The sequence below is a fragment of the Phasianus colchicus genome, chromosome 3, assembly GCF_987193195.1.
Source record: "Phasianus colchicus chromosome 3, bPhaCol1.hap1.1, whole genome shotgun sequence".
In the NCBI taxonomy this organism is placed as follows: domain Eukaryota; kingdom Metazoa; phylum Chordata; class Aves; order Galliformes; family Phasianidae; genus Phasianus; species Phasianus colchicus.
In genome coordinates this window covers 86,939,631-86,961,641 of record NC_143438.1, presented here as the reverse complement: position 1 = coordinate 86,961,641, position 22,011 = coordinate 86,939,631, and the positions used below count along the sequence as shown (strand labels likewise).

At 39.2% G+C, this 22,011-nt stretch overlaps 1 protein-coding gene across 5 annotated transcripts; it reads left to right on the top strand.

Moving 5' to 3' along the window:
- The first annotated feature begins 80 nt into the window (after window positions 1-80).
- TMEM71 (transmembrane protein 71) lies at window positions 81-21,186 on the top strand. Of its 5 annotated transcripts, XM_090138013.1 has the most exons (11): window positions 6,863-7,280; window positions 8,846-8,935; window positions 10,362-10,419; window positions 11,158-11,370; window positions 12,610-12,779; window positions 13,298-13,477; window positions 14,028-14,103; window positions 14,575-14,624; window positions 14,804-14,875; window positions 16,081-16,106; window positions 16,264-16,326. In XM_090138013.1, exons 2-10 carry the CDS (start codon window positions 8,896-8,898, stop codon window positions 16,101-16,103), a joined length of 882 nt encoding a protein of 293 aa, XP_089994139.1. In that variant the 5' UTR covers window positions 6,863-7,280; window positions 8,846-8,895; the 3' UTR covers window positions 16,104-16,106; window positions 16,264-16,326. The 5 variants fall into 5 exon arrangements, with proteins under 5 accessions (XP_089994137.1, XP_089994139.1, XP_089994136.1 ...); XM_090138011.1 differs by lacking the exons at window positions 6,863-7,280; window positions 16,081-16,106 and adding an exon at window positions 81-2,808 and having other exon boundaries at window positions 16,264-21,186; XM_090138010.1 differs by lacking the exon at window positions 16,081-16,106 and having other exon boundaries at window positions 16,264-21,186.
- Window positions 21,187-22,011: the final 825 nt, after the last annotated feature.

Below are 22,011 nucleotides of genomic sequence, written 5' to 3'. Positions count from 1 at the left end.
GACGCGGGCGGAGGTAGGAGAAGGGAGGGAGACAAAGAGAAGCTGCCGCGCGCGTGCCCGGCAGTGATTGACAGCTGCGGAGGAGGCGGGCTCAGAGCTTTGTGGGAGCAGCTGGCGGTGTGTGGTGTGGAGCTTATCGCCTCGCTTTGCTTTGACTGGGAGATAAGAGCTCTGGCCTGGCGCTGGGGTTCTGTGCTGCTGCGCTGGGAACCATCTCACGGAGACAAATCACTAATTGCACTTTCTTGTTCCTTTGCTTAATACAGCTGAGAATGCTGGTAACCTGTGTAGTAAGAGCATACTGCTGGCTCTTGCTGAACTTAGAGTCCACCAGGATACCCGCGTCCTTTTCTGCAAATCTACGCTCCGGTTGCATGGCCTCCTGTGCATCCTGGTGCCTGGAATTGGTCCTCCCTGGGTTCAGGATTTTCACAGAATCACAGAATGGCCTGGGTTGGAAGGAACCACAAGGATTGTGAAGCTCCAACCCCTCTGCCACAGACAGGGCAGCCAGGCTCCACATTTAATACTAGATTCTGCAGGGATAGATGCTTCCAGCTTTGTTGCAATGGCAAGAACAGCATCATTGCACTCGTACTGGTGTGATGTTCACATAGCAGTCATGTTCTCACAAGCTTGCAAAGACAAAACACAAGCTTCCCACTGCGTGCTGTGTTTCTGGAGAATGCATAATCTGGGTTACAGTCAGTTTGTGAGCAGACTTAACGGTAGAGAGCTATTAAGTAAGCCAAATGAAAAAATATATATATTTGAGTGGGGCTCAGTCTGCCCAACTGGGTTTTGAAGTTGGGATATAGAGGAGTTTGAGCTCCTTCAGAAGTAGTTGGTACAGAAGCGCAGCTCTTGGCACTGTCATCTGTGCTCCACTAGGTTTTCATAGGACAGGTCCTCTCTGCCTATCATGCAGTATGTAGAGAAAGTGGGTAGTGTTGATCATGAAATGCACTGATACGGAACCTGGGTGCTTATGAACCATGGAAGAGCTTTGCTTAATCCCTGTGAGACTTCCTCCTGTTGTAAGAAGTGTAATTTCAACATGCTTTTCCTCAGAGGATATATTACAGAACAGTGAGGTTTGTTGTGCTGGTGATGAAACCCCTTCAGCAGCAATGAACATGCAGCATCAGCATGCTGTTAGATGCTTCTGCCTGAGGAGAAGAATATGGGGGAAAGATAGAAGAGCTACAGATGTGGCTGAGAACATGTGGGTGGTTGAGTCAAGGCAGGGATTGAATGCCAGAGATTGGCTGGGTTAGGCTATGGTGTGAGAAAGCGTCAGGGTGATGTATGGCACCATCACATCACCTCACTGCAGGAAATGGAGGCCAGGCTGGTAGCAAGCTTCATGGTCACCTAGGGTATTTAGTTAACTGATAAAAGCTCATCCACACACCCACAGAGGAGCACAGAGAGACAATGGCAGCAGGGAAACCTCCCAGCAACACTCTCCCATAAGCCATCAGCCCATCAGAACCCCATTTCCACTGAGTAGAGCCCAGCTGCTGGAAGGATCAACCCTATATACATGTATATATTTATACACTCACTCATGGACCTCCATCTTGCTCAACCAGAGAGAGGAAAAGTATCCAAGAGCTTTTTCTAATTTTTAGCAGAAAAATATCTCAGATATTTAATCTAATCTCTTGGGAAAACAGAGTATGTATGGCTGTGTTCCTATCTGCTTTTCCTTTTTCCTTTCTCTTTTTACTTATGAAACTTCTGTCTCACTTCACATTTGGCAGAGGGATAGAGGCTTTACAGCATTACCCCAGCCTGTTTTGTTAAAGTGCTCAGGTGGGCAGGGAAGGACAACCAAGTTGACAGAGAAACTCTGTGCCTCCACCCCTCCAGAGCAGCACAGGCAGGCGGATGCACAAGAACAGATCTTGTTATTTCTGCTCCTTGCAGAGTTTGGTACTGAATTTTTTTACAAAGCACATTGCTAGCATTGCAAATATTATACAGACCATTAATTGGAAACCAAACTAGATAGGAGATTTTATATTGCTAGTCAGTGACTCACAGACTTGGAGGGGAAAGAGGATTTCATTATCAGCTGAGCATGAGCTCACGGTATGTTATTGATGCTAAAAAGACTACTGCAGTCTTTGCAAAGCACATGCACATAGAAATACTGAGTGGGAGTGGGGAGGTGACATAATCTCTGTACTTGTCACCAGTACATTGTTATTAAAATAACAAACTGCTCAGGAGAGCCATCCAAAAACTGTAAGGGTTCAGAAAAGATTTGGGAAAATGACCAAACAGTTGGAAAAAAAAGGTGTTGCAATGTGATACCCAGCCATCAGTTTGCTTATTTTGCCATTTATTTTAATTGTGAGCAATTGGAATAGTCTATAAAAAAAATACTGTAAATGTCAGATATTATAATCACAAGGTGACAGTCGTGTAATAAACCTCCATCTTTGTTCTTACCCTTGTTATAGTAGGAGGGCATTTAAAGTGACCACCAAGGTTTGTATTTAAATAGTGACTGTGTGGCCTCCATCTAGCAAACAACCATCAGAACCTCTGTCCCAATCAATTTGTTTGTGTACTGAGCTTAGCTCTAGCCTGGCTCTGCTCCGTCATCATCTATGCTTTTCCTGCCACTTCCTTTGTCCATTTTGATACCCTGCTTGGCATCAGTTACACCAGCCCTGGTCTTTTCCACATTTTAAATACACCTTTAATGTTTTTTACTCAGTTTCTCTCTAGTTCTTTGCAGGATGCATGCAGCTCAAGAAGTGACTTCTCCCAGTGAGCTGGCCATTTGCTGTACAGGTATTGCAGCCACATCACTGTATTTTAATGCATGTTGGAGAGGTGACATGAAGCTATAAACCAGGAGTTAGGTTCCCTTGTCACAGTGTTGTAAATGAAGTATAATGAGGATGCTGAGGAGCGAGGACTGCTAAGGCCAGGTTAGTAGCAAAGCATGCTTTTATACAGGTAATGCTAACAGCAGTGAAAGAGTCACAATCCAAATAAAGAAAAAAGATCCTGAGAGGCAGGTAAAGTTATAGGTTACCAGCCTGTTACCCCCTGATGCAGCAGCTCTGGACAAAGGCAGCTTTGTTGGGCCATGCTGCATGTACTAATGTACTTCCAGTGCAACCATTTGATATTTCTTGTGGGCACACTCAGTATTCACTGAGCTATGAATATTGTTTTCCAATGAATGTTAGACCTCCTGAGATTTCATTGTGTTTATGTCTTGGAAGCAGTGCTGTGCAATGTGTTGCTTACTTCTGCCTTACATATTACAGCCATATGTTTTGGGATGTGTTTTGGTTTTGGAGAGGTCTGAACATGTCAATAAACATTTTACTGAATTTATTGAAGAGCCTTGTTAAGAACTGTACTGAATGGAAAAAATTGCTTATGCCTGCTCTGATTGTTCATTGGTTTCCTAGTTTATTTCCCTTTGAGACTAAAATTCAACTTATAACTTGTGGTGCATAAGCAGAGCACTTTACTCACAAGCATCCCATATCCCATTGGCAAGTTTTCCATAGTCTGCCATTTTTAAGGGCTGATCTCATGGTGGATGAGGGAAAGGGACGGAAGGAAAGTCCTGCCAAGATGACGACTGTATTGGAGTCACTGTTTGGGTGCTCAGCAGCTGAATGTTTATCTCAAACATGGAGATATTGAGGGATAATGCTGTAAGAGGAAGGGTGAATCTAGTGGGTAAATCACTACAAAACATGCAGTCTAGCAAGGAAAGTTTTGCTATGAAGTTACCAGTACAAATGTGCTGAGAGAATCTGCAACTTCAAGCAAAGGAGAGTATAACTCCAAAACTCACATCTGTTCAATCTGTTGCAATCCAGCATTGAGAATGAAAACAGATGTCACATCTGCCAGTAGGTAATGCCAATCATTTTGTATCATCAATGCTACATTTTCCTATCTTGTTTGTAGTCCTGGTGTGTCTGGAGGGCTGAAGGATGGTTGTCAACACAGACTAGCTATGAGTGTCCAACTCTGCTTGTAAATTCTTGCAAAACATTTGTTTATGGGATAAGTTTCTTGTTTATTGATATTTGTCCTTTAGGTCTGTGCTGACATCCCATTGACAGGTTTCTAGAAGTTCTGGTCTAAGTTCTCAATTCCCTGCTAGGTCACACTCAAATCCTTGATCTTTATACATTGCTGGATGGCTTCCATTCTGTAAACCCACTCTGCCCCCAGTATATCATGATCGTCTATAGTATATGAAGACTGCATGTACCTTTTTCTCTCTCTGGCAGTTGAATTAGTCCAGGAAAGCACCTTCAGTTCAGCTGGAAATGTGACAAGTATGACATAGGAACAGCTGGAAAAACTGCAGACAGTTCCAGAAAGGCCTGCAGACTTTCTGTGCAAACTTCACAACTTCGGATTTTGCTTAAATACTGGCATATAGACAGAAAGGGATTCAGTCATTGTCAGTCTGCAGTAATTATTTACGTACAAATAGAGAGATGGCTCCTAAGGATGCTGCATCAAACAGCATGCAAGGCAGACATTTTAAAGAACATTATTAGAGTATTACTGCCAATTGCTATCTGTCTTCATTTACACACTCATGAGTATAATTTGTTATGGAAATGACCATGACATCAGTACTATCTGTAGTTTGCCAATACCCATGCCTCAGATACCAGTAACCTTCCCAACTATACATTTTCAGTATATATTGTGAGTACTTGATCTTTTAGCATTATATGATGTCTAGAAGCCTTCACTGTACAGCAATACAATACCCTCCACTATTGTTTCATGCAGATCACATCAAAACTGTCACAGAAATCAGCAATGGTTTCAGGTACACTGATAAGCAGTACATCACTTCCAGAGAAGCATTAATTTGAATTAGGGGATTTGTAAAGTAGCAAGGCATCACCCTAGCAAAAGTTCAGATCTGTCTAGATAGAGCACCTAGCTGATACACTAAAGATGTGTATCTGGGTAGCCTGCTCAGCTTTCGAATACCGCTGTGTGTGTGGGCTGCCCAGCTTTACCTGAGCTGACATGGCATATAGGCTACTGAGTCTTCACCATGTCTTGTTTCTTCCTAGGTTGGCCACAATGTCCTTGGGTTTGTATGTGCCCTCTGTACTCCACAGAGCTGACAGTGATCCATCTCCACATAGTGTCCTTCTTGGCTTACTCACTGTTCCTTCCATTTCTGTTTGCGTGTCCTGAGGTGCTGCATGTAGATGTATTCTGGGAGCTTGATGATCTGCTAGTTGACATGCTGTCAGCACGTCAGTCATATAGTGCCTCCCCTGCCACCTCAAACCCCATTCCCACTCAGTTTCAGTTCAAACCAGCAGTGAGTGCATCAGTGTTTCTACTGCAATTCTTGATAGAAGATGCAGCTAGAGACTTTTGGCCAACAGCTCTGTCTGTCCTGACCAACTCTATTCACTGCAGATATTCCTAAAGTCCCAGTTTGTCACCTTTCATAATCAATCTAAACAATCCCAGTTCCCTCAGCTGCTCCTCATAAGACTTGTGCTCCAGACCCTTCACAGCTCTGTTGCCTTTCTCTGGACGTGCTCCAGGGCCTCAATGTCTTTCTTGTAGAGAAGGTCCCAAAATGGAACACAGTTCTCAAGGTGTGGCCTCACAAGTGGTGAATACAGAAGGTATTCAGGGTGTGAGTACAGCAACTGGAGTCAGACCCTGAGTCAGAGGTCCTGTGCGTTTGTGAAACAGCAACTGGTGAGACGATAGACAGAAGGGAAAAACAAAGCAGCTGCAATTGGTGTGACCACAGAGTCACAGTAAGTGGCCACTGGTGAAGATCAAGCTGGACCAGCTGGTAGAGAAAGCCTGGGAGAAGAGCAGAAATACACATGGGGCTCACTGCTGTAATTTCTCATTTCCTTCCTTTGGTTGAACTTGCAATTTATACAACTGACCAAAAACTACTGCACAGCAAGACTGCTAGTGTATTAGTTTCTTATAATTTAAACTCATAAGGCTGAGGTGGAGCCTGGGTTGGGCTAGGAGGTTTGAGGAACAACAGGGAAGGCTGTAGAAAACATGCAAAACATGCATGGAAATAGTGTTACACTACATTTTCTCATTGGCATTATCCTACTAAATTAAAAGAAGTTACACAAAGAAGGAATATGCCCTGTGAATACAGTTCTGAACAAAAAGACCTTAAAATACTCATTTTAGATTGGCTATCATGCAGAAGTTTTTTGTAACATTGTCTAGTTCCTATTTCGTCTGCTTTTCTGTGGTGAGAATTTTCTGTTCATTTGTTATCAGTGGAATTGTTTTTCCTTCTCCAAGGAGAAAACTGTCATTAAACCACTTAAATCATATTAAAGGCTCATGTTTTATTTTTGACAGTGATGCAAGCAGACTACAAGAGAGATGCTAGCATATTTTACCTGTTTTTCTGGAGAAAGTTTTGCTCCCACAGCTGTATAATTCTTAGATGTCAATTAGTTAGTTTAAATTATTTTTGTATATGTAGTAGTTCTGTAGAACTGCTCAATCATTTTGATTGACAGGACTCAGAAAGTGTCTCTGTTCAAATGAATTGATCTTAACACTGCATAATATATATTAGCAATAATGTTTTGACCACGGAACATAAGCAACTGTGTACTCTTGACAGAGACTTCTTTTGAATAATATCTGCTTATCTTTAATATCTTTTGCAAAATGTCTTGCTCTCTGTGTGGATTTTGTGGTAGCTGTCTTGCATTCCTAAATCGAAACCTGCCAGGCTCCCAAACCAGCTCGCTGGCTGTTTCACCGAATACACGGGCTGACTTGGTTATAGCACTTAAAAGTTGTCTGAGAAAGGTAGAAAAGTGAAGCTGAAACAAAATTCTGCATCGCTTTTCTTTATGAGAAAAGATTTTGTCTTTCTTCTCAGTATTGTATTTGAGACAAATGTTTATCCGTTATTTATAGTCAGTGTGCTTGCATATCACAACAGGCTGCAGGAACGTTCGTTCCCTGGGCTAATCTTAATCTTCAGTTTACTCTTCCAACTGAATGCTTCTGATGTGAGGCTTCTTGACAGGAAGCATGACCTCATTCTGCCTCTGTGCTTCTGATTGCATGGGCTGTTTTCAAAAGGAAACAAGGGACTTCACAGCCCTGCCCTTCCAAAAACTCAGTGCAGTTCTGCTCCAGGAAGCTGCAGAAAGAACACCCTACACACACGTCTCAAAGGCTCTGGTGTTGATGAGAAACTTTTTGACATACATTTTTTCATTGTGAAATGGATTTTCCAGGTTTGGAAGATTTTACATATATTTATCTCTTAGCTGAGAAATGATTAACCTTTGAATTATTGATATTCTGCTCTTCAGGAAGGTTTGCATTTTTTCTGGATGTTGTTGTCATTATTACCTGAAGGGAGAAAAGATATGAAAACTCTTCAATACTGACTGATATGTGTGAATAAATAAAAATATTTTTGTAGACACTTTTATTTGGTAGGTACTATAGAATAAATCTGGTTGCCTAGGGTTCAACTATTGTAATAGTTAGACCTGTATTTTAATACTAATGTAAATATTTACAATGCATACATGCACAAGTTACTGTTAGCTATCAATTGAGGTTGTCATTGTGTAAAGGATTAACTTAATTTGGGGAGGGAAAGTTCTGGTTTGCACAGTGACTTTTTCTTTATATTATGACACAAGTTTCCAGGTGTTCTGATATGAAGAAGAGGCTGCCTTAAACTCTGAATTGAATTCTTGTCATAAAGCATTGCCATGTTTATCTTAAATTCAATTTTATTGAGATTTCTTTGAGTGGTTGGACTTCTCTCATGCCATAGTTAAAGTTCTGTATTGATGCTCATTTTGTGGTTTACATATATGTCTGATTAAATGCACAGTGGTGGTTCAGAAGCTTTGTTTTGGCTTGCTTATTATTGTTACTATTGCTTCTCACACTATTAATAGCTCTCAAATGGAACTGAATATTAAATGCAACAAGAACACGGTGCAGCATTGTCTGCAACATGATGCTTACAAGTCTTCTCCAGCATTGAATTAAAACTTTGAAGAACCCTCTTCATTAATGCATAAGCCAAGAATTGTCGTTAGAGAGTTTGGAGGAGCAATCTGTTGGACTGCTTGTTACATGCCTGTTTACAGAAGTCTGGCCTTACTATTACTTAAAATAGCTTAAAAGCAAATTACAACTGCTCAGAAACTTCTTAGAAAGAGAGAAATTCTTCATCTCTCCAGTCATATATTTATATATGTGGAGATCTCACTTCCCATTTTAACATGTGAACATACTCTGTTTTATCTGAAGTATTACTTCTGTGAAGACTGGCAGATAAACAAGAGCCCTGTGGAGACAGACCTCATGTACCTCACGACTTTATGAGGCACTTCAAACTAGCAGCAGATGGACTATAGTTTGTTCTGTCACTTTGTTCGGTTTGTGTCAATACTTTTTAATGACAGCACTGTCCATATGTAAGCCACTATTCTGAAGAGTTGGTCTTTGTTAGTGGTTGCTGTTTGCTGCTTTGCAATAACATAACCAGGGGAGTAAAGTGCAATACAGCGACGACACAAGTTTCAATAGCTGGAAAGAAGTTTAACTCTCAGTTTATTAAAGAACTGCAATAGATTTAATTGATGCAGAGGTATTCCTTCCTACTCCTTTTCAAACAAATTTGCCCTAGAGCCAATCACTTTTGTCTAAGCTACAACATTCAGTGGTGTATTGTAACTAATACTGTTATATATTCATGTTAATACTTGACACTTCCCAATTTTAAAATCTTGCAAAATCAATCATACCTCCCTTTTTTTTTTGAACTCTTTTACAGGCAATCCACATTACCTGTTGTCCTGAGTGTATGAACCAGTCCTTTTCAAGATGTATGGAGTGTCACATGTTACATCAACACCACGAGGAAGTAAATTTGTGCACATTTGTCTGGGCTTTTGATAAAAACACTTTGGCGTGGAAGGATCCTGGGTGGCTGACAAAACCTGGGTTTAGATCTGCTAACCACCTGTTGAGTTTTTCCTGCATTTTCATTTAGTCTTCAGATAAACCTCTTTTTTTGAGTGTAACATTTTTGCGTAATTGAAAATCATAATTGTATGCATGAGTTTGCCTGCAGTAAGAAAAAATCTTTCAGGAGCTAATTGTGTATGAAACATAGGTCTACAACATGTCAGTCAGGGAAACACACAATGCCTATCTTTTGGGCAGTCTGTTGTGTGACATTCTGGCTGATGCTGCTTGACATCTTGTACCTCCACTCCAGATCGTTTTTGCCTGGAGAAAAATATAGAGCATCTTTGGTTTTTTTCCCCACTAGAAAGTGAAATATGTATTTTTGGAATGTTGAAGAAACAGTATGTATGGGAATAGCATAATAGTGCTAGTTTGCAAAAAATACCTCAGCAAGTTTTAATTCTCTCTTTGGCAACTCTGCTGGGCCCCAAGGCTCAATCTGCAGGCAGTGCCTGGCAAGTGAGCTCTGAATGAGGGTAAACAAGACTACCAAAGTGGGAATGCTGACCTTTATGCATTTTCTTTGCCTCAGCTCATGCTTCAACATTTAAAAAAAATCCTGTCATTCACCTATCTGCTCTCACAGGGGAATGACAGGCATTTACTATCAGCATGATACTCTAAAGATACCAGAGAGATGAGAAAAGATCATATCATCTATAATTCTATGTAGCAACAGATATAAATCTGTTATAAATATATCTCTCTGGTTAGCCAATTGCTCATATTTTTGTAAGATTGACTCTGACAGCTGCTGAACATCTGGCAGCATTTTGCAAACTTGAGCCATGGTAATCCAGACAAATCATATTTATTTCCTTAGTCTCCTGCCACAAAGTTAGTGTCAGTTTTTGTCACTGTCTCTATCCCTATGCCTATTGTGGCATGTCAGCAAATTTTATCTGAAAAAATGACAAAATGAAATACCTTAATGATAATGGCGGTCCTTCCATTCCACTCTGTAGCTATAACAAGTATGTGCACTATTTTCAGCATAAGCCAGATTTCTGGGCAAACACCATTAAAATTACTGTAGCTATTGCTTTTGTACCAATAATTATATATTCCAAGGTAATAACCTATACAGATATTTGACTGTGGCTGGCTCTGATTCTGTGCTGTCCTGATTGAGGTGATATTAAACAATCCTGCCAGAATCACTGTGTGTTTCCTCCATCCTCTCCTCTTTTATTTTTTTCTTCCTATCCTTTTGTTTATCTCATTTATGGTCTTTTGATTTCCACAAGGTACCTGTCAATGAAGACCTGTCAACTGTGGTAGTAGTATGATAATGACTCTTTCTTATTTGGCCTCTGTAGGTTCAACAGCATTTGATGGAGAACACAGACACAGCCTCTCAGAACATATTTATCAAAGGTATTGAAGAAAATTATACTTGTTTAATATTACTTTTATTTCATTTGAGGTTTTATAGAGTTTCTAGAGATGAAGTGCTGAAACTAGTTTATGAAGTACTTCCATGGCGAGTTAAAAGCACTAGCTTTGCAAATTATGAGGTTTTGGAATATCTCTCTTCCATCTTCGCTCCCCCCCACTGAAATCATGGTACCCCTTCATGACATGCTGTACGGGATTCTGAAACCTGCTACTGAAACCCATTTTCAAGCACTGAAATCAATCCAGTGTCTTCCTAGTTTTTTGTGAATATCACTGAATGGCTGCTTGGAACTCAAAGATGCTGAGAAGAAAGAAGTCATCAGAAGTGATTACTTGATTGTAACAGTAGCTCCACAGCAAAATACTAGAATATTTGTGATGGCACCATGCTGGGGTAAGCGTGGCAGATCTCCTTGGTGAAAAGCACTGCCACAGAAATGCACCATGCACTTCTCAAGTCAAGCTGTCTTAGTGCATTCATGAAAATGCTGCACCTGTTGTGAAACCCTCCTGTAGTCTGATGCTCTGGAAAGTGTGATGCAGACACACTGTGGTTGGCTGAAACCTCCTAGGCATTATCTGCATATTTTAAATCCACGTCTCTGCCAGCTCCCGTTAACTGAGTCAATGACATATGTACATTTATTATCATTAAATCATGGTCTTGTATGTCTAGACATCCACTGAATCAGAGGTTTTTCCTTCTCTCCTCCTCAGTTATGCTTGCACCTTTCTCGATGATGGCACTGCCTACAGGTGCTGTTCCACAAGCCCTTCAAGAGGCTCCCTCCTCACATGTCGCCGCAGCCCTCGGCTGCTTTCCAATGGTTATTACATTTTGACAGAAGACAGCTTTCTGTCTGATGAAGATGGCAACATAACACTGTCACCATCCCAGACAAGCGTTACCTATAAAGAGAACTTAGTTCGGTAAGCAGACTACTTGCAGATTTTACTCCATGCTGGTGATAGCTCAATATCTCTGGACGTATTGGAAGATACCTTCATGGCTGCCTGCATTTAACTTGGCTTAAGATAATTTCTTATTTTTTCTTTATTCATGTATATCATAAAAGCATATAATGGCATAGGTTGGAAAAAACTTAAAGATAATTTGTTTTTAACCCCCTGCCATGGGCTGGGTTGCCACCCACTAGATCAGGCTGCCCAATTCAACCTGGCATTGAAACAACTCCAGCAATGGGGCGTACAGAACTTCTTTGGGCAACCTGTTCCAGTGCCTCACCACTCTCTGAGTAAATAATTTCTTCCTACCATCTAGCCTAGATGTCTCCTCTTTTAGTTTAAGGCCATTTCCCCTTGTCCTATCACTATCAGACCATGTAAAAAATAGGTCTCCCTCCTGCTTGTAAGCTCCCTTCAAATACTGGAAGGTTGCCGTGAGGTCTCCCCAGAGCCTTCTCTTCTCCAAGCTCATCTCCCTCAGCCTTTCTTTATAAAAGAGGTGCTCCAGCCTTCTGATCATCTTTGTGGCTCTCTTCTGGTCCCATTCCAACAGTTCCACATCCTTCCTGTGCTCAGGGAGTTGTCTCTTCATAAGAACATCTAAACAGATTTAATTTTTAATTAAAATCATTTGATTTGCAGTCATACTGCCCCAAAACTGTGCAGTACACAGTTGCTATAATTGGAGTTGAAAATGAGAGCTACAACTCATTTTGCCAATGGGATTTTATCAAGATAAGGAATAAAAAGATAAGTGTTAAAAGAAAAGTTTGGAACTGCCTTTGTTGGAGAAAACTTTCTCCTGAATTCAGAAAAAGCATTGGTTTAGAATGGGATATAGCATATTGTTCAAAAAAGTACAAGAACAGTGGATCCAGGCTATGTCGCTTTAGTATATGGTAGGATGAAACTTGTGGGGAACATAAGACCCTATACTCTGAGCAATATTAAAGTCTGTCAAATGAAGTGTCATTTAGTACCACAATATGAAGCCCCACAATATCCTGATGCATTACTGCGCTGTTACTACGTCCCCTGACATTACTGCAGTGTGCAGTAGTACCCTGGTGGTATTGCCAGCAGAGCTGGGAACAGTACCGAGAACCTGGTTGTTCCATTTCAGTTCTACAAGCTTTTGAGTTCTGCTCCTGCTTGTTAAGAATAAGTAAGTCTATCCCTCACCAATGAGCCTTTTCTTTCTAGGATATTCCATCGAAGGAAGAAAATACGACGCTCTCTTACCAGCTTGTTCAGTCTCAGTGCCTCCGGCCAGTGGCTCAGCAGCACTATTCTCAACACTATGGTTTCCTCCCATGTAGACGATCCTTGGCCTGACAAATGCAGTGAACTACAGGCCAGTCAGACTGATACTGGTAAGCTCTGACCATGTACAAAGTAATCTAGCCACGTTATAATCTGTATTTAGCAGGAAATGATATCTCCTGTAGGTTTTGTTTGGATTGTCTGCCAAAATGTGCAGGTAAAGGATACGTGAGCAATCAAATTATGGTGAACTGAGCTCCTGGCGTTAAAATTCAGAGACTGTGATTCCATAAGGATTTTTGTGGCAAAAGGGCATTTATAGACTGAGTTTGAACACAGAGACATCATCAGTGACATTTGCCCTGCAGTCATTCATATCTGGCTAAGGTTGCTTACACCTGGTTATTTTAATATCATTGTGTTATGCTCTACGTAGTTCTGTCTTTGCTCTGCTTATTTTCTGCTGCATACACTGAACTTGCCATTCCTGCCCCTAACAATTTGAAAACCTTCCCACAATTGTTGTTGTTTTGGTTTGGTTTTGTTTGTTTGTTTCATAAAATCTATTACCACAAATTCTCAAAGCTCGTCCTTTGTGAAGTTACATTTATATATCCACTTTTTATAGACACTTCAGACCTTTCTTGTGAATATAACATCTTAGTGCCACAAGAGCAAATTCCAGCATCTGTTGGTGCCTCTCTTACCAAAGATGAGGAGCTTATTGAGCCTGGGAAATCACTATGTGCCTCACCAACCTGCTCTCCGTTTATGATAAATGGAAATGAAGATACACTGAACAAGACAGGTATGTTAAATTTTTATCCTGATAAACTTCATTTTTAGAGTGAAGCAGAAATATTCACATTAAAAATGCTGATGTACATCGTAAAAATGCTGATGTACATCATAAAAATGAAAATGTACATTAAAAAATAAATTAAATGACTACTTAAAAATAATGAAATCTTAAGATTGGTATTTACTTGTTCTTTTTCCCTACTTCCTTTTTCTCTCCTATTTTCAGCAATAAATGTAAAAAGAAAAATGCAGAGAGAAGAGGAAAATAGAGGAAAGGGCATGGGAACAAAACTTGAAAAAGGCAATTATTCAGAAGTGCTTGTTTTCTGCAAGCGTTAAGGGCACAGAGCTCTATGGCTGTGGAGGAAAAAGACTCCTGGGAGACACTCAGAGCATGAAAATTAGGTTTTTGCTTTGAGCCAGTCTAGGTGAATCCTCATAAAAACAGAGAGAAACTGCTAGCCTCATGGACTGAGGATAGTCTTTACTAACACCTTCTGTCATGTAATTACTTTCTTGAAAATTCATGAGAATTGTTTTCCTTATTTTTATTTCAGAATCCAATTCAGTGCCAAATTTTCTGGCTCAGATCGCTGCACTGATGGTGTGTTTAATCATTTCAGTATGTACAAGGTAATCCTTTTTAACTTTGTTGCTTTTTATATTAATGCTTGTTGTATTTCACCTGGTGAATAAAACACAAATTAGTCAATTTTGCAAAGAGATATATCTTATGTTATCGTATTTTCACAATTGTCAGTGCAGGCAAATATCTCAGCTATTTGAGTATGCACAAAAATAAGAAATATGTGTGCGGATGCCTACTTTGTCAAGCATGTTTTTGACAAGGGTTGTGGAAGCCTGAGGAGAATCAGAATAGATCTGTATCTTTCCAGGTGACTAATGCGGGTGTTTCTCTCAGGCTGGCAATGTTGACATCCTTATTTCTAAGTGGTTTTCCTCAATAGCTCAAGTAACTTGAGGTTTCACATTGCTGTTCACCTAGAAGAGGCCAGTTGGTTATCTGCAAAAGCCTCCTCCTTCACCCAGTCATCTATTTATGCATCCCCTGCTTTTCTCTAAACTTTATTGTTATGTTCACAGGTATTTTCTGGGACGATTGTCTGCCATTTTGTTGTTGATAATTTTAGTCTGTAAGTACAGACCTTTATATTCAACACAATCTTTTGCTGAGTGATGTCTGCGGACAAAAAATCTTTCCTTATGTAAAAATCCATGGCTCTTATTGATCCTGATAAGATCAATATGTGGGCATATGGGGACAGAATGTAGCCTTCAATCAATTACAGGATTTTGCATTTAAACTTCACAGTTCTTGTGTCCCAAGATGCTGCTCTGTCATCTTTCTTCAGTCTTGTCACATCTTTCAAAACAACTAAGTTTGGTAAGTAACACTAATGTAATGAATAATGTAATTTAGAAATTTTATACTGAGAGAAAGGAGAGCCTCCTTCTGTTGTTTTCATGGCAAAAGATAGAAGGCGTGATCTGAAATTATTGATGCAGATTTGTTTTTTTGTGTTACTGATTTGTATTCATAGAAACTTTCTATTTACTTTGAAAAACTGAGTTTTAATGATGTGCAATAAATGTTGTAACAGTTCACAGAAAATGAAGATGAACATAGTATGCCATAACATGAGCATGCAGAGACATGAACGTAACAAGATGTGCCTCATTAACCCAGTGCACCATTAAGTTCAGTACAGAGTTTTGCCTTTGGCTTGTACCATAGTCTGAGAAATGTTTTAGAAATGCTAAGTCTGACGAATAAAGGTGCTGATGTTGTGCTTTTTCAGTCTGATTTATATCAAAGTTTTGGACAGAGCTATAGCTTCTGGATCCTCCTGGAGTAAAAGACTTGCAGAGTCGTAGTTCTGAACTGCATCTTCAGAACAGCTCATGAATATATCTCCTTGTTGCAAAAGTGTATGCAGGATTGATGAATTACTTTTATTCCACTTTCTATGCAGAGGAAAGTTCTTCTGAATATGTCAAAAATGCTGCTAAGACTGAAACCTTTGGGCTTACCTGAATGTGTAGTGAAAGTCAAGCTCAAAAGGACATTCTTTCTAGTACAATGTCAGGGTTCAGGAGTTGAGATATGTCAAGAGCAGCAGGACAAATACGGCATATCTCTTGCATTTAAATTGAATATGTGGGAAATTTGAAGCAACAAGGAAAAACCTGGAGAACATTTTGGAACACATCTCAAATACTAAAATACAGTATGTTACTCTTTGTTACTATGTCATTATTCAAAATGAAATCAGGGCCACCCATGCTCCAATGTATGGCTTTCTGACTTTCTGAATATTTCAGCCCAGAGTCGTAAACAAAACTGTTCTTCACGAGAAGGAGAAAAATACAGTCTGAGAGCTTTTCAGTCTCTGGGGTACAGAGAATACCTCTTTTACATAATGTGAGAAAAGTTATCCTCTCAAACAAGCAATCCAAAAGCATGACCATATTTGGCAAATTAGAATCTACACAATATACTATAACAAACTGTTGTGTAGATCAGAATGTACAAAAATGTGTTTGTTTGTTTGTTTGTTTTTGTTTGTTTGTTTGTTTTTCGCTTGACAGGAATAATTGAAAAGAAAGAATAGTTGGTGAGTACATGTTTAAGTCTAGAAAGAATTTGACACATTTTGGGAAGCCACATCCCAGTCCTGGTTCCCTTTTTTTCTTAGATCTCTTTGAGTTGCTAAGACAAAAATGAAAAGAAAGAACTAAGTGGTGCTGTGACCATGTTTGTGTTCCTCACAGTGTGGATAAAACAGCCTTGTTCATCAGTTCCTGGACGAGTCCATTCGGCTTCTGAGATCTAAAGGCGGCTGCACAGCTGCAGATGCAACCTGGAAAACCCTTGAGAAAGTCCTCAGAAAGAGGAGGCTCATCCTGAGAACAAAAGTTTTCAGAACTTCATGCAGGCACTTGATCACTCTGCACAGTATGAAAGTCAGTGATGAAAAATACAACCTGTTCATCCACAGTGGACAATAGATAGGGCACTTCTCACAGTCAGTGGGATTGTTTATATAAGGACTAGAACACCATAGCTTCAAAGCTGATTTTTATTTGAAGGCCAGAATCAATATTACCCAAAGCAGGCACTGTAGGACTGACTGGTGTTGCTTCCAGCATTTCAAAACAAGCTCTCCTCTTACCTAGTACAGAAACTTAACGACAGAGCAGTTAATTCTGTGCATTCTATTATCAGCTCACTGATTGTTTTCATTTTTCTGCCTCCTCAAACTTATTTCCCTCAGCTCTTTGGACCAGACTACTAGAAACCTCCTTATAGACACCATTACACAAGTTTCTATGGAAAAAAATAACAATTTTTTGTGTTTTTCCTTTAAAATGCAAACTATTTTAGCTTTATTTATATTTTATTTTATTCTGTGTGATGTCACATTTCTTGGTGATCATCTGCAAGCAGTCATGCAAAACCAGAGACCTCTAGTCTCTTATGTCAATGAGGTACTACAAAAAGATGGAGTCCTGTAAGCACTTTGATAGTGGACTCATTGTAAAAGTGTTCAGCAATCCTCATTAATTTTGCATTTGATAAGCGGCTGATGTCTTCAAATGCTTCATATATATTAATTTATTGTAATGCTTTGCTGCTAAAGACAGTTGGTTTGGATAGAGACTTAGGACCTGTAGTAACCATATTTCAGAAGCATTATTGTATCATGTGCACATTTCCTTTTGGCTATCATACCATTATCCTGAGCACCGTAAAAAGAGAGAAAAGGAAGAAGGAAATGTAAGAAAACATAAACATTAATGGGTGTGAAATTAGTGCCTAATTATTAGAAGGAAAGCACTCTTCAGAAAACTAGCAATCAGAATTTGGAAAAGCAATGATGAAATTCATTCAATATTGAAATTCTACCTGGATTTAGATAGGAAAAAAAAAAAAAATACAAGACCCGCAGCTATTAACTATGCTTTGGAAACATTGAGCCTGATTTTTCAAGTTGGATCTTTGTCACCAGAGAGACTAAATCATACATAGATCCTGTGGGCAACTAAAAACCGCTTTTTGTGACTCCAAGCATTTAATAATCTGCTTCTTCAAATATCTCCCTGTATGCCAGTTTAGGTAGGACGGCATGGGTTTCATGTTCCTGTGCAACAGAACGATGATATGTGAACATTCTGTTGCCCACCAGATCACTCTATAACTACTGTTGCTAATCATCTGCCTCTCCTCTGCTTTGCTAAAAGTGATGTTAGCACAGCCCCAGCTGATACATCAGATGTGAGATAGTGGCTGTGGAAGTAGTATTGCCAATAGAGTACAATCAGGCTGGCAGGCACAATGATTGGGATTTCAAAACTGTAGCAGGAAAACATACGATAAGGGTGCTGGTAGAAAAATCAACAAAACTCAAACACCACTCTCTGCCCAACTCTGCCTAAGCCAAGGTAGAGTATACACACTATAGCTGTATTTCTAGCACCGAAAATCCAAAGAAGTGTGGCAATGAAGAAAAGTATACATCCAGTCATTTAATATGTACATTTCTCTTTCAAATGGTAAATAAATATATGCTGGTTATATTTTGAAGTGAAGCATAAAGAGCTCAAGCAGGGAAATTTCGCCCAAATTAAAATGTTTGTTCAGTAATTTACAGTTGCTCAGTGTATTACATTGATCTTTTGTGAATGGAGACTGATGTAGCAAGACACAGTTTTATAGTTGCAATAAAAGGTGAACTTTTTTTTTTTCTTAAGACTTATGCATTGTGTAGGTAGCTAGTACAGTATTAACATACTTATATTTATTTGTACTTAATGCACTTCAGTACTTTAGTCCATTCTATTCTGCTTTATTTTCTTTAACTATAAAGACAACTGAGGGTATCATTGTGTAATATTTAAAAATATTTTTTGTTAGCTATTTATTTCTAGATATATCAGGTCCTTTACTTAGTACATTTAAAATGAAAGGATTAAAAGATCTTTTGTGTTTAAATAATTTCCTGAAAGAATAAACTGGAAAAATACCATCCTGTCCTGGTAGAAAAGTCTAGGACTGCAGCTACCCTTGTAGTTACAGAAGTGACATGCTGAAATGCAGGAAAGCTGAAGCTCACTGTAAATCAGTGGAGATACAAGAGCAAGTGAAGAAAAAGCTGATAAAGCTTGCTAAAAATTTGGTGTAGCATGAACTGCTATAATCTGTCTGTGAAAAAATATATGCTGTAAACTACAAGTGTTCTGATCAGGAGAGGGGGAAGTTCTGGAACAATTTTGCAATCGGAGTTCAAGGACTAAAAATAAGATGTGTGGGATCTGCTAAGAGATGCCCTCTGCAATATTCATCAGTGTTGAATTAACAAAATTCTGTTCAGTTATCAAACTGCTTATGTTCGATTGTTTCCTTTCATATATTCCAATGGACAGAAAAGTAATTTGGGAAAGCCGTTCCCTGAAAAGAAGTACAGCAATATGGTATGTTCAGTCCTATTGAAAGATAAACTGAATCCAAAATTTATCTGACGAAAAACTGAAGAAAACATTTTCTAGCCTAAATGTTTAAACCCAGGCTGTTGGAGATAATTAGAATTTGCAACTTCTGCTAACTAGAGAATCAAGCCTAGGATAATTCTGAACAGTAATTCTAGTAAAATCGAACCGTTTTTAATTTGTTAATTAACAGATGCATCTACAAACAGAGAGGACTACTACAATTTTATTTTTGTCCTCGGTGATTAAATTCTTATTCAGCTTTAATATAGCACCTTATTTAAAAAAAAAATAAAAAATCAGAGAAGAAACTCAAGATTGAGATTTATAACCCCTATGCCTTTTATTTCTTGCTGTGTTCAGCTGAATTCCAAGGGCATTCTTGAGTATATATATATATATTCACTTAATAGTGAATATGTTTGTGTTGAAAAGAACAGCAGCAAGCAGAATGATAATAGCTTATAATGTTGCTAGTGTGTGACCAAGTCTGCTTAGTATTTGTCCTGAAAGTAATGCATACAGAAGTCAAACCATATGGACTAAGATTAACATCTTGACTTAAGTGGTATTAAATGATGCAGACAATAGGCATGGTCATTCAGTCCATTTCTGCAGAATATATTCCTTGGTGTATTATTATTATTATTTTTTTTTTTTTGGCAAATTAGCCGCAGCATTTTGTAAACACTGTTGTGTATTTTAATATATACAGTGCAAAACTGTTATTTCATTTTATATTATTGCTTTTGTACATTTATCATGCTTCCATTTGCTTGTCCACCTATCATTTACATAGCTGTAAAGTTGTTCTTTTTCACATATTTTTCCTGTATTTGTCATCAATGATGCAATAATTCCAATAAATACTTCCAAAAAATTTGTTATTTGTCATTTTCTGACCTGCCCTGTAGGCTGTGTGCTGTTTGGACAAGATTTATTGGTACTCTCGGGTGAAGATGAAAACCTAATTTTGTTAGTTATTATGTAATTGTTAGCAACATAGCATGTAATTATAATTACAGTAATGATAACAACGACAACAAAACACAATAATTAAATAGGAAGGAAAGAAAAAGACATAGTTCCAGATTCTGAATGGGTATCAATCAGCTGATTTCCATCTCAGCCTCTGATCTGCAGCATTTTAATAGTTAAGATTTGTTCATGACAATCAATTTGCTAAGGTTACAGCACTTTACATGAGTATATTCTGCACATGTTCAGGACACTTCTGATGCACTGCAGTGATAATGCTATAAAGCTAATTTTGTTCTGATGTGGAATGATTATTTTATATTGCATTGCTTTATGTGTTTAACAAATAAACTTATAATGTATTAAAGCAGTAAAGTGAATTAATTCAAGGAATGAATTCCAAATGAATTCCAGATGGGACACTTTTTCTTCTTTCTCAACTCCATTCTCCTGTTTGCAGTGTGGACATTATCTCTGTCATGGATATTGTCTCATGCTGAGAATGCATGTTACTTGAAGCTCTTAGTACACAACTAGTACAAATAACTGCATGAGAGTAGTGAACACAGTAATATTCATCTGGGTAAACATAAAGTTTAGACTTGTATTTGAAAATAAGTGAATGCAGAAGTCACTTCAGAATCTACATAGCATTTCACTTCCATATTATGACCAAAGCATGAAGCACTGCCCAGGTTATGAGGTCCATTATGGCATATACATACATACATAGCATCTTGGGATTGCACAAGATATTTGGTGGCATATTTAGGGGGATTAACACAGTTTGGGGAGGAGCAGGCATAGGAAAACAGGGACTAAGAACATAAAGGGGCCTGCATGGGTGGTTGTGGTTTGATACACTCATCTGCCATACACTTCTTGTGCCTCATCAGAGCAGTCTGTCTTATCTCCTTATTTAACCCCATTTCTAACTCCTCCTAGGTAAAAGCCTCTCTGGTGTGCATGTGTGTGTATGAGGGTCTGAGTGCAGCAACTGGAGGGGGACCAGGATAACAGGAGTGAGTGAGGGTGCTTCAGCATCAGCAGGAGTCTCCACAAAGCAAGTAGCTCAGATGGCCCAGGAGCTGGGCACATTTCGCTCTGTGCCTGCTGGGAATCCATGTTCAGGCTCACTGCTGGCTGGAATTAGGGGCATGGAGCTGCAGCATCCCTGCAGTATTGCTTCTGTAAAGCTGCCAGACCTGGCAGCTCTCAGTCAAATTTCAACAAGATAACTGCATGAATGAGATAATAAGAGAAAACTAAAGTGAAAAACAATGTTGTATAGATAAAGAAAAGTATCTACCATAACTTGCATAAATTAGCCTTTCTGGACACATGTCAGTATAGATTACTGGTAATTTATTTACATTATGATATGAAATATCCTCAAGAAATCTACTTCAGCCCTCCCACAAAGCTTTTGCAAGAACATCTCTTTGCAATCGCCCATTTCTGTTTCTTGCTGTGCCATGTTAGCCTTGGCTAGCAGCCAGACTCCCACCCAGACACTCTCACTCCTCCTCTGCAACAGAACAGGAGAATATAGGATGAGAAAGCATGTGGGTTGAAAGAGGGACAGGGGAATAACATACCACTTATTGTCACAGGCAAGAAAGACTCAAACTAGGAAAAGTTCCATTACTATAAATTGAAATTTTCAGAGTCTTCAGTCTCTCAGAGACATGGACCTGTTAAAGCACATCCAGGGGAGGGCCACAAAAATAATCCAAGGGATGGAGCACCTCTCCTAAAATGACAAGCCGAGAGAAGGCTGTTCAGCCTGGAGAAGACTCCAGGGAGAACTGACAGCAGTATCTAAAGAGGGGCTGTAAGAAAGAAGGCAACAGGCACTTTAGCAGGGTTTGTTGTCACAGGACAAGGGGAAATGGTTTCAAACTAAAAGGGAGATTAAATTGGATATAAGGAAAAACTTCTTACAATAATGGTAGTGAGGCACTAAAACAGGATGTCCTGAGAGGAGGTGGAAGCCCTGCTCCTGGAGACAGTCTGGATGGGGCTCTGAACAGCCTGATCTAGCTGTAGGTGTTC

Bases quoted from the DNA above. Each gene is read 5' to 3' on its own strand.
- TMEM71 (XM_090138011.1), top strand. From the start codon at position 8,896: ATGTATGGAGTGTCACATGTTACATCAACACCACGAGGAA. The intron at 14,104-14,574 runs GTAATCCTTTTT...TTATGTTCACAG, and splicing joins ATCATTTCAGTATGTACAAG to GTATTTTCTGGGACGATTGT. The intron at 14,876-16,263 runs GTAAGTAACACT...TGTTCCTCACAG, and splicing joins TTTCAAAACAACTAAGTTTG to TGTGGATAAAACAGCCTTGT.